Raw genomic sequence first — 12,767 nt, forward strand, 5'->3', positions numbered from 1 at the left:
CCTAGTACTTAGCACAGCGCTTTATACCCTTAGTAATAGAAAGGACAGAATGGTCCAATGGAAAGAGCATGGGCTGGGAGTTAGAGGAAATGGGCTCTAATCCTGACCCTGGGGCAAATCACTTAACTTCCCCACACCTAAATTGCTTCATCTGTAAAATGGAGATTGAATGCCTGTTCTACCTGTCTTTTAGTCTGTGAGCCCCATGCATAACAGGGAAAATGCCCAGACCTGACTATCTTGTATCTATCCCAGATCTTAGTACAGTGTTTGGCACATAGTTAGGGTTTAACAAATAACACACTTACTATGATTAATGATAAAAAGCACTATTCCTACTACTGTCACACTCCATGCCCCCTGCTTGTCAGCTAATATATTATCAACAGATTGAATCAATCAATCAATCAATCGTATTTATTGAGCGCTTACTGTGTGCACAGCACTGTACTAAGCGCTTGGGAAATACAAGTTGGCAACATATAGAGACAGTCCCTACCCAACAGTGGGCTCACAGTCTAGAAGGGGGAGACAGAGAACAAAACCAAACTTATTAACAAAATAAAATAAATAGAATAGATATGCACAAGATAAATAAATAAATAAATAAATAAATAGAGTAATAAATATGTACAAACAATGAAGATTTTCTGTAAGGCATTACAGACCTGGAGTTTTCAGGGGCATTTTAGGAACTATGGCTATGGAATCAGTCTGTTAATAAGTTGTAAAGACAGCAGTTTTGTGGTTTTTATTCATGATGTCTGGTTTAGCCAGTAAACATTTAGAATCTTTAATACTAATATTTTTTTGTGAAAATTAGGGACAAAATATTGAAAACTAGTAGGTTGAGAAACAGCTCTTAAATATATATATACTAATATATATATACTAATGTTTTGTGGGGGGAGCCGGGAGAGAGATCTTAACTTCCTGAATGCTTCACAGTCAGAAAACACCTTTGGGTCATTCTCTCTTTCAAGCAGAAACTAGATTGGTCAGACACTGACTGGACCAGAGAAAATCGGAGGAAATCTGAGAGACCCTTCTCCATTCTGTACCTAATAAAGAACACTGAAACTTCCTTGTTTACTCAAAGGAGTTGATCAAACCATATAGGATAATTGACACAAGGATTTTCTTTCCATGAGAGGTCAATCTTTACTGATTTGCAAGGAGTCAATGTCACTAGGATTAAAGTGGCCCCAAAACATTTAGACATATTTATAGTTACAAGTTGCTATGCAAATTCCACTCACCCAAACATTTATAGATTGTCTCCTGTAATTTTCCAAAGAACACTTGCATACCAGAGTAGATGATAAAAGCATTACACCCTCACAGACTAATTCAAAACTGTTAATACAATTATCGGAGTTGGGAGTTTTGCCCAAGCTTAATGGCCTTTCTAGATCAGGTATTTCTCAGTGATTCCTGTAGAAATATAAATAGCTCTTTCGTCCCTTAGCAGCAGGAATGTTTATTTGTTTCTGAAAATATTTTCTATCCCATAGTCTAAACTATCTAACTATGATTTATTGCTTTTATATGTTGCCTCACCAAATCCAAAAATATATTACTGATATTTTGGGGGTTTGTAGTGATGACACAAATGTGAACCTTTCATTAAAGTGATGACACAAAGATGAAATTTTCTTTAAGGTGATGACTTTCCCTCTGTTAGAAATGTTTCTTCTGTCACAGAAAACATTAAATGTAAGGGTCCAGGTTGCAGTTGTTATGTATTCATTAAAATTCATAAATGAATCTGGGGCAGAACATCCATTCTGTCCAGTAATAAATGGGTAGGTATTTCAGACTATTCCAGGTTAAAGAGGACATATACTGTCAAAAAGTTTATAACAGGCTTTCTTAGTGTGTTCTCCAAATTCATGATATTTCTATTTTCTTATCTGGGCTACTCTCTGGGAATAGGAGAGTGATGGAGGCCCAGCTTTAGCCTCTTATGTAAAATAGCACAGTTTTAATTTTACTTTCAATGACAATATAAATCAGTCTCAAACAATATTGCTGTATATATTGCTTGGAGGTAAGGTAAAATATTCTGTCCTCTTCAGAAGAGCAGCACAATAGGATTCACCTATGCACACCCTTTGACACCTTTAAAACATGGGGATTGTGTTCTGCAGCAGTGGGAAGCAGAGCAAATATGTTCCTAGTTAAACTTATTATGGGGCATTCTGCAGGGAAATGCTGGTTGCCCCTACAGGATCTGAACAACGCTTTCCCCCATGGAAAAGACAAATCAGGAACATGTTCTCTCTAACTGGCCCCTGTAATAAACCTATTCCTCTAAAAATTAGATTTGACAATCCCTTCTGATGCAGAGCCCCGGGACTGCTGAAAGGAAGAAGACTAAAGCTGTTGGATAGGCAAGTTTTAAAAGCTATAGTACAGTAACATACTCAGATTGAAATCTATAAAATAGTGGGTACTGTCACTTTTTAATTTGTTTTTCAATCAAAAATGGTAAAATCAGTGCCTCGTTTGATGTCCTAATTATGTGCTAAATCCAAAGAAGACTGTATTACCAGACCTAAATGTCATCTGTACCCAGTGATTCACTTCCTGACAGGCACAATAGAAAAGTGATCTCACTATTGTAAGACAGACTTTGCTCTGATGACTAATATTCTCACAGTGTTGGAAATTATCCACAAACCAAGCTCTTAAACTTTGACCATATAGTATCTAAGGAGGAAAGGCTACAAACTGATAAATGGTTCTTTGGACCTTTGTAGAATTTTTACATCCACATGTTCTAGAGGAGATATATTTACAAGGCATAACTAGAAACAAATACAAAATGATGGTGCAAGTATTGTAATATCTGTTTTAAAAGTGTATTTTGACAATTCATTTTGCTGAAAGCAAATTGTCGAAAGTAAAAAGAGTGAAACTACTTGGATGCTGAGACTGAAATCTCTAAAATGGTGAATATAGTCAAAATTGTGAAATGTCCGAGTACAGAAACATCTAGAATCATCTCTGGTTGTCAAGCCCCTACCTTGGGCAGACAATTCTATTAAGTGCTGCTGAAAGTGTAGCAGAAGCAAAATACTTCAAGGAGTTTACCATCTAACTGGGGAGATAGGCAGAAATAAATTTTTCACAAATGATGCAAACAGGAGGAAAAATACAGATACCACAGATAGCTATACAATTGTGTTGGGATGAAATATTTCCAAAAATAATCAAAGGCCCAGTTTAATATCGATAAGTGCTGAATATAGGTATAAATAGAAACATTGCTAAAATCTACCCTTTCCTTGCCATCTAAACTGCTACCACATTAATCGGAGTATTTATTCTATCTCACCTTGATATCTGTAAAAACCTTTGCTGATCTCCCTGCCTCCTGTCTTTCCCCACTCCAATCCATACTTCATCATCATCATCAATCGTATTTATTGAGCGCTTACTATGTGCAGAGCACTGTACTAAGCGCTTGGAAAGTACAAATTGGCAACATATAGAGACAGTCCCTACCCAACAGTAGGCTTACAGTCTAAAAGGGGGGAGACAGAGAACAAAACCAAACATACTAACAAAATAAAATAAATAGAATAGATATGTACAAGTAAAATAAATAAATAAATAGAGTAATAAATATGTACAAACATATATACATATATACAGGTGCTGTGGGGAAGGGATTGAGGTAAGATGGGGGGGATGGAGAGAGGGATGAGGGGGAGAGGAAGGAAGGGGCTCAGTCTGGGAAGGCCTCCTGGAGGAGGTGAGCTCTCAGCAGGGCCTTGAAGGGAGGAAGAGAGCTAGTTTGGCGGATGGGCAGAGGTGGGGCATTCCAGGCCCGGGGGATGACGTGGGCCGGGGGTCGATGGCGGGACAGGCGAGAATGAGGTATGGTGAGGAGATTAGCGGCGGAGGAGCGGAGGGTGCGGGCTGGGCTGTAGAAGGAGAGAAGGGAGGTGAGGTAGGAGGGGGCGAGGTGATGGAGAGCCTTGAAGCCCTGCTGCCTAAATCATTTTTCTATAAAACACTCAGTCCATGTTTCTCCACTTTTCAAGAGTTTCCAGTGATTGGCCATCCACCTCTGCATCAAACAGAAACTCCTTACCATCACCTTGAAAGTACTCAATCATCTTGCCCCTCCTACCTCATCTTACTGCTCTCCTACCATAACCCAGCTCACATACTTTACTCATTTAATGCCAACCTATTCTCTGTGCCTCAATCTCATGTATCTCACCACCGACCTCTCCCCCATATCCTACCCCTGGCCTCAAACATCCTCCCCCTGCATATCAGACAGACAATTACTCTCCCTACCTTCAAAACCCTTATTGAACATACATCTCCTCTAAGAGGCCTTTCCTAAGCCCTTCTTTCCTTTTCTTCCACTCCCTTCCATCTTCCTGACTTGCTCCCTGTAGTCATCCCCCTAATAGCGCAAATGTACAAATCCATAATTTTATTTATATTAGTATTTGTCTCCCCCTCTAGACTGTAAGCCTATTGTGGCAGAAAATGTCTCTGTTATATTGTACTCACCCAAGCACTTAATACAGTGCTCTGCACATAGTAAGTGCTCACTAAATATGATTGCTTGATTGACAGATAGATAGATTTGCTAAGGGTAGCTGTTGGGTAGAATAGACCCAGGATATTGGGAATTAATTTGGAAAGGTTTCTTGGAGGGCAGCAGGATTTATCGGATTTATGAAGATTGGGAGACCTATGGCCTGGCAGATTTGAAGAGAAGGAGAACAAAGGTTGGGGAAATGTTGTGAAAAAAGGCATCAGAAGTGGGTAGATTGAGAGTGAGGCACTGTTTGGTGAGGATGAAGAAAGCCCACATGTAAACTGAACAAAGCAGATGGAATATTCTGGAACCAAGGTTATGGGAATTTCTACTTAATCTAGAGGGAAATGGGTAATCATTGGAGGTTTTTGAGTGAAGAGATGTGTGCCACTGAGTGACATTTTATGATGATGATCCAGGCATGTGGGAAAGGTTGGGAAACCACTGAGAAGACTGATATGTTACTTCATCCTTAAAATAAATGGTTTTCAAATACATGGTAGAGAAGCAGTGTGGCTCAGTGGAAAGAGCACAGGCTTGGGAGTCAGAGGTCATGAGTTCTAATCCCGGCTCTGCCACTTGTCTGCTATGTGACCTAGGGCAAGTCACTTAACTTCTCTGGGCTGAGGCTGGGCTGAGAAGTTTTCCCTCATCTGTAATATGGGGATTAAGACTGTGAGCCCCATGTGGGACAACCTGATTACCTTGTATCTCCCCCAGCGCTTAGAACAGTGCTTGCCACATAGTAAGCGGTTAACAAATACCATCATTAATGTTATTATTATTATTATTACTATTCATACAAATCCTACAATTGATGAAAAATAGTAATAAACTAGAGTGTGGACTTGTAGATTTAGCCTGAGATCTGCCTCAGGGGTCTGATTCTAGCTAGTAGTTACATTTGATTGCAATGATAAGGTTCATTTTCATTGAAATTATGTCAGTGGAAAGGGAGGGGAAATGGATTTTCAAATTTTATTTTAAAATTCCAAGTCTCTTTTTACAAGCAAACCATTAATCCCTGAGACTACAGGGGAGTTTATCAATAGGTACAAATTATGTGACTTTAGTAATAGATTGTAAAATGAAAATGACAACAAGGAGTGGAACAAAGGGCTAGGTGCCTGGGTGTGATGGCTGAAAGTCCAAGGGATAAACCTTGGCTGGAAAATGTTCCCAGCCTTGTTTTTTCTTTCCGCAGAGATTCAACTAGCCCCTGGAGAATGAGTCCCTTGATATTTTCACCATGAAAATAAACTGTTTAATTGAGTCATTTTCCACGGTCAGATGCAGATTTTAAGCAGAAAATTCAGGAATTTGGATCCAGCTTTGGAAGGCTACCAGGAAAACAAAAGCTGTTGATTTGAAACAAAGAGTGACCAGAATTTCCCATCTATTACACGTTCTACTAAAAACCTCTGGAGGTCCAGCTCCTTTGAACTCAGTTATCGTCAGAAACCACAGCTAGTTTTTCACCCCTCCCAGGCCTATATTCATCACCACTTGTCTGCTGTGTGACCTTGGGCAAGTCACTTAACTTTTCTGTTCCTCAGTTACCTCATCTGTAAAATGGGGATTAAAAGTGTGAGCCCCACGTGGGACAACCTGATTACCCTGTATCTACCCCAGCGCTTAGTACAGTGCTTAGCACATAGCACATATAATTATTATACACCCATAGTATAAATAAACTGGGACTAATCTCCTCAGGGTAGGATGAATGCCTCAACTATGTCTATTTAGGGGGTCATGATTGTGTGACGGCTTGGGTAGACGGCTTGGGTACTATGTGCTTTGCACATAGTAAGCGCTTAATAAATGTCATCATTATTATTATTATCATTAAAAGATACAGTGATATTTTAAAGATGTGTTGTTACAGATGTGAGAGAAACACTATTGGATTTGGAGAGCAGTGTAGACCACCAGACCATGCTGCTTCTCTTAAAGCTGGCCAGTTGCCCGTTTCCTACAGCTACAGTACCAGATGCTTTTATAGCCAGTATTTTAATTTCCATTGCCCAGTCCCTGTCACTTGCAGCTCCTGAGATGGGGTCCCGTGACTCAGATACAACTCCCCAACTCACCCAACCCGGAGACGGGAAAGCAATAGCTCTGGAGTGAGTGAGAGAATCAGAGATCACCCTGGAGAAATGCTCTAAGGCCTAATTTGCAGCATGTCTGGACAGGGACAAAAGGCCTGCTTTTTTGTGGCTCCTCTAATTCTCTAAACCAGCATTTGAGTCCTTTAAAAAAGATCTGCCGTTCTTTGTGATTGGCGGGGTACCTCCTCTCTCTATTTTCAACATATATTCTAAATGTTGCCTCATGCCGTAGCCTAAAGCCAGAGAAGTCTCATTCAGTTTCTGGTATTCTACCCAGGAGAAAATCTGTTAAAAATTAGCATATTTAGTAAAAGCAGAAAACAAATGTTTCAGATTAAAACGGGAGAGGAATCAAGAGCCCAAGCTTAAGATGTACAAGAATATAGGCATAAAATGTATTTTTTTCAACATAGGCCAATTGAATTTTAGAGTGATTCCTGAATTGTATTCTAAAATTCCTTTTGCTGGTTTCCCCAAAGGAATTTTGCTGATTTCCAAGCAAAGCTAAGTGTCAAGCAAATAGTAACTATTACACTGGACTTTACTCAGATGTATTGTCAGAGGACCAAGATTTTAATCCTGGCTCCGCCACTTGCCTGCTGTGTGACCTTGAGCAGGTCACTTAACTTCTCTGGGCCTCAGTTTTTTCATCCGTGAAATGAGCATTCAATAATTTTTTATAGTATTTGTTAAGTGCTTACTAATGCCAAGCACTGTCCTATGCGCTGGGGTAGATACAAGTTAATCGGGTCAGTCAGAGTCCCTGTCCCACATGGTGCTCACATCTAAGTAAGAGGGAGAATTGGTATTGAATCTCCATTTTGCAGTTGGGGAAACTGAGGTACAGAGAAGTTATATGATTTGCTCTAGGTCACACAGTCGGAAAGCGGTGGAGCTGGGATTAAAACTCAGGTCTTCTGGCTTGCAGACCCATGCTTTATCCACTTGTCTATGATGATTTCCAACATGCTCTTCCTCCCCTCCTACTTAGACTGTAAGCCCCATGTGGAACAGGTACAGTGTCCAACCTGATTAACTTGTATCTACACCCATTGCTTAGAACACTGCTTGGTAAATAAATATCATAATTATTATTATCATTGTATCATTAACAGTTGTGCTTTTACCTAAGTCTGGATCAAAGGAATTCAGACTATAATTGGCATTTCAATATACAATAAAAAAACTAGAAGATATTTAAATAATGTTTTTACACTTCCTTTCTGGAAGTTACAGAAATCCAAGCAATGACTTCCACCTTCATTTTTATAAATGAAGAAAGGGTTTGGGTTAATCAGTCAATCAACTGCACTTATTGAGCACTTACTATGTGCAGAGTACCATATTAAGTGCTTGGGAGAGTACAATTCAACAGAATTAGTAGGCATGTACCCTGCCCACAACAAGGTTATACTCTAGAGGTGCTTACAAGGTTAAGTTTTCAGAGAGACACTTCAGCAAAAATCATAGGAAGAAGTGATGTTCCCCGAAGAATTCCAACCCCAATTTCAAGCATGATTTAAGTTTAAAAAAAATTTCATCTTTCATGTGATGAGTGTTATTTGTAAATGGTTCCGTGTCATATGGGTGGAAATCACTTCTTTTGAAGTCATGAAAGATCAGTGATTTTCCTATCCAATTTGATTGGTAAGTAGACCTCTCTCCTAGCCCAGCCCGTCTCTCACAGAACCTCTCATCATGGTGGCAGAGTCTGCCACATGTGAATAACAGAGATGAAGGTAGGAAGTCAGGGAGGGTGGAATGGCAGTTTTGGGGTGTGGAAAACCAATGGCAGAGGACGGGGTTCTCAGAGCAGGAGGAAGCTTGGGGAGAAGAAAAAAATACAAAACACTTTACCTTCTTCCTCCATCACTGCCACCACCACTCTCCCCCTATCCTACCCTACCACACAGAGAAGCAGCGTGGCTTAGTGGCAAGAGCCCGGGCTTGGGAGTCAGAGGTTGTGGGTTCTAATCCCACCTCTAACACTTGTCAGCTGAGTGACTTTGGGCAAGTCACTTCACTTCTCTGTTCCTCGGTGACCTCACCTGTAAAATAGGGATTAAGACTGTGAGCCCCACGAGGGACAACCTGAGGGATGGACTACCATCTCTATGTGGATGATTTCCAAATTTACCACTCTGACTCTGACCTTTCTCTTCTCCAGTCTTGCATTTCGGCTGTGTGACTTTGGGCGGGCCACTTAACTTCTCTGGGCCTCGGTTCCCTCATCTGTAAAATGGGGATGGAGACTGTGAGCCCTCTGTGGGACAGCCTGATCATCTTGTAACCTCCCCAGCGCTTAGAACAGTGCTTTGCACATAATAAACACTTAATAAATGCCATCATTATTATTACTATTATTAATAAATACGATTGAATTAATTAATTAATTAATTCTCCAGGAGGTAATAAAAGCATCACCTTAGCTGTAATTATAATCAGAAAATCCAATACTCCCTCTGAGCAAAGTCCAACTTGTACTTCCCAAGTGCTTAGTACAGTGCTCTACACACAGTAAGCGCTCAATAAATACGATTGAATGAATGAATGAATGACCTTGTATCCACCCCAGAGCTTAGAACAGTGCTTGACACATAGTAAGCACTTAGCAAATACCAACATTATTATTATTATTATTACAAGAGGAAATGGCTTAACCTGTATCAAAGGATAAAACAGAAAGTACTAAGGATAGGTAAATACAATAAGTGAAAAGCATTTCATTTGTATGCGCTAGGCCCAGACAACTATAAATATGACATCATTGAATAACTTGAAAAAATTCATTGGGAGAATGACAAATGAGTCTCTTTGGGACTTTAAAGATCTATACTGGGTTACCACCAAATAAATATATTTTACCAAACAATTGTTTCATCAGTTATCAGGCTCATGCTGAGAAAAATCTGAAAAGTAAACACAAAACCTTTCTGTTTCTCATGTACAAGTTAAATGATGATATAATATTTGGGTTTCCTATCCTGCTGGAAATGTTTAAAGATGCAGAAAACTGTTTTAATAAAAAACATGCAGACAATTGTATTCATATGTGAGGCTGCATAAAGTCTCAGAGAAATTCTAAAATCTAAACCACATAGCAATATCCCTTTTCATTTGTACTAAAAAAAGAATTATTGGTCAAAGTGAATTGATCAATGACAAATTTAAGTCCAACAGGTATGATTTTAGACATGTTTTCTGACTAAACTGAAGAAACTACAGGCCCATTTTTCTTTGGCCATCCCTCTAGCCCTTTATACCATAGTGATCTAATAAATGGAAGCACATCAGTCCAGCAGAATTCCTTCAGAGGACTAGACAATGGGGTGGAGCAGATTCTGGCAACATATCTGTAATATGGAAATATTGTAAAACCCAAGCTGGAAGAGGCATGGGAACTCTCTTAAGATGGACATTTTTTAAACTGTTTTTTCTTCTTAAATCTCAACCAAATGAAAGGTGGTAAGTCTCCTTTAGGTAGACACAAAACGTACCAGTGTTATGACGCTGACATATTATGTCCCAATAAGTATCAATAGTCTGAGGAGATAGAGTGACCAAAAAGATAATACCTACATTTTCTCTTTGCGCATCTCTATTAATATTATTCATTCATTCATTCATTCACTCGTACTTATTGAGCGCTTACTGTGTGCAGAGCACTGTACTAAGCGCTTGGGAAGTACAAGTTGGCAACATATAGAGACGGTCCCTACTCAACAGTGGGCTCACAGTCTAGAAGGGGGAGACAGAGAACAAAACAAAACATATTGACAAAATAAAATAAATAGAATAAATATGTACAAATAAAATAGAGTAATAAATATGTACAAACATATATACATATATACAGGTGCTGTGGGGAGGGGAAGGAGGTAAGACGGGGGGATGGGGAGGGGAGTTGGAGGTCATGGGTTCAAATCCATTAGAAGCAGCATGGCTCAGTGGAAAGAGCAAGGGCTTTGGAGTCAGGTCATGGGTTCAAATCCCAGCTCCGTCAATTGTCAGCTGTGTGACTTTGGGCAAGTCACTTCACTTCTCTGTGCCTCAGTTACCTCATCTCGCATAACAAAAAACTTGTTACATGTTGAATGGTTTCATCCTTTTGGTTCAGAGCAATGTCTTCTTTTGTTTCAAGGAGAAGATCCTGCCAGGCGGCCCTTTCTTCACCCCGGTTGCTCTTCTCCTGGAATTCCTTCAGCCATGACAACAGGCCCGAAAAACTGAAACTGGCCCAGTTCCCTCCATTGTAGTTCCTTGAATCATCATCATCATCAATCATATTTATTGAGCGCTTACTATGTGCAGAGCACTGTACTAAGCGCTTGGGAAGTACAAATTGGCAACATATAGAGACAGTCCCTACCCAACAGTGGGCTCACAGTCTAAAAGGGGGAGACAGAGAACAAAACCAAACATACTAACAAAATAAAATAAATAGAATAGATATGTACAAATAAAATAAATAAATAAATAGAGTAAAAAAATATGTACAAACATATATACATATATACAGGTGCTGTGGGGAAGGGAAGGAGGTAAGATGGGGGGATGGAGAGGGGGACGAGGGGGAGAGGAAGGAAGGGGCTCAGTCTGGGAAGGCCTCCTGGAGGAGGTGAGCTCTCAGCAGGGCCTTGAAGGGAGGAAGAGAGCTAGCTTGGCGGATGGGCAGAGGGAGGGCATTCCAGGCCCGGGGGATGACGTGGGCCGGGGGTCGATGGCGGGACAGGCGAGAGCGAGGTACAGTGAGGAGGTGAGCAGTGGAGGAACGGAGGGTGCGGACTGGGCTGTAGAAGGAGAGAAGGGAGGTGAGGTAGGAGGGGGCGAGGTGATGGACAGCCTTGAAGCCCAGGGTGAGGAGTTTCTGCCTGATGCGCAGATTGATTGGTAGCCACTGGAGATTTTTGAGGATTTTTGAATCGACATGAAGGACCCTCTGCCCACTCCAGGAACACGCGGCTGCTATGATGGACTCAGGCAAGCCGGTGCCGACGACGATGAGTTGGAAGTTGGGTGGGAGTCCGGCCGCCATCTCGTCCGGGGCCCAACCTCCAGTGGTTGCCAGTCCACCTCCGTCCTGCGGCCCTTGCCTCAGTGTGTCAGTTTTGGTTGCAGAGGTGGGCACCTGGCCTTCTGGGCAGAGAAAGACACGTGGGCCGCTGCTGCTGCTCCTCCTCCTCCTCCTCCTGCTGCTTTTGCTACTGTTGTGTGTCTCTGTTCTATTAATATTTTGTTATTAATAATATCAATTAATTATTAATATTACTTAGTTATTAATGTTAATTAATATTAATTAATTGATATTAATGATATGATGATATGTTAATATTACATATACATGGTTATAAAAAGAAAGGCGTAGACCCAATGATGTGCTGATTTTATTGTTTAATATTTACTTAGCACTGTATTTCTAGAATGTATACATTCATGTCTCAACTTTTATCATCATCATCATCATCAATCGTATTTATTGAGCGCTCACTATGTGCAGAGCACTGTACTAAGCGCTTGGGAAGTACAAATTGGCAACATACAGAGACAGTCCCTACCCAACAGTGGGCTCACAGTCTAAAAGGGGGAGACAGAGAACAAAACCAAACATACCAACAAAATAAAATAAATAGAATAGATATGTACAAATAAAATAAATAGAGTAATAAATATGTACAAACATATATACATATATACAGGTGCTGTGGGGAAGGGAAGGAGGTAAGATGGGGGGGATGGAGGGGAGACGGGGGGGATGGAGAGATTCGTGAAATGCTTCATAAATTATTATTTGGGTCCAGAGTCCCGAGTCTCGAAGTCCCATACAATGAAAGAGGACAACAAGCTGGCTATATTTTGTTGATTTATACACTCAACAGATTAATTCAAACTAATGACAGCAACTCAGTAGAAAATTAGTCTACCCAGACTGATGAAGCAGAGCAGAGCACACAGAGGACAGAGGCTAAATTTTTTCTCAGGATAAAACTAAACCCGCTCGGAAGAATGAAATTTTCATTAGACTTCTTTGTGGGTACTTTGAGCTGTTTCCAGAACACCCACTAGTTTTAAATATCTAGATATCTCTATATTCA

The 12,767-nt window shown here is 40.4% G+C and overlaps 1 protein-coding gene across 1 annotated transcript; it reads right to left on the bottom strand.

Moving 5' to 3' along the window:
• Positions 1 to 6,789: 6,789 nt before the first annotated feature.
• Positions 6,790 to 11,710, bottom strand: LOC119935630 (rab proteins geranylgeranyltransferase component A 1-like). Its single transcript, XM_038755053.1, has 3 exons — positions 11,574 to 11,710; positions 10,763 to 10,934; positions 6,790 to 6,960 (listed from the first exon to the last, which is right to left on the bottom strand). Exons 1-3 carry the CDS (start codon positions 11,708 to 11,710, stop codon positions 6,790 to 6,792), a joined length of 480 nt encoding a protein of 159 aa, XP_038610981.1.
• Between the last annotated feature and the right edge of the window lie 1,057 nt (positions 11,711 to 12,767).

This window comes from Tachyglossus aculeatus, chromosome 12 (genome assembly GCF_015852505.1).
Source record: "Tachyglossus aculeatus isolate mTacAcu1 chromosome 12, mTacAcu1.pri, whole genome shotgun sequence".
Taxonomy (NCBI): domain Eukaryota; kingdom Metazoa; phylum Chordata; class Mammalia; order Monotremata; family Tachyglossidae; genus Tachyglossus; species Tachyglossus aculeatus.

Coding starts and splice junctions, on each gene's coding strand:
- LOC119935630 (XM_038755053.1), bottom strand. CDS start 11,710: ATGGCGGCCGGACTCCCACCCAACTTCCAACTCATCGTCGTCGGCACC. Junction 10,935..11,573: donor AAAATCCTCAAAAATCTCCA/GTGGCTACCAAT, acceptor TGATGATTCAAG/GAACTACAATGGAGGGAACT. Junction 6,961..10,762: donor AGGATGAAACCATTCAACAT/GTAACAAGTTTT, acceptor AATTTTTAACAG/ATTTTCTCCTGGGTAGAATA.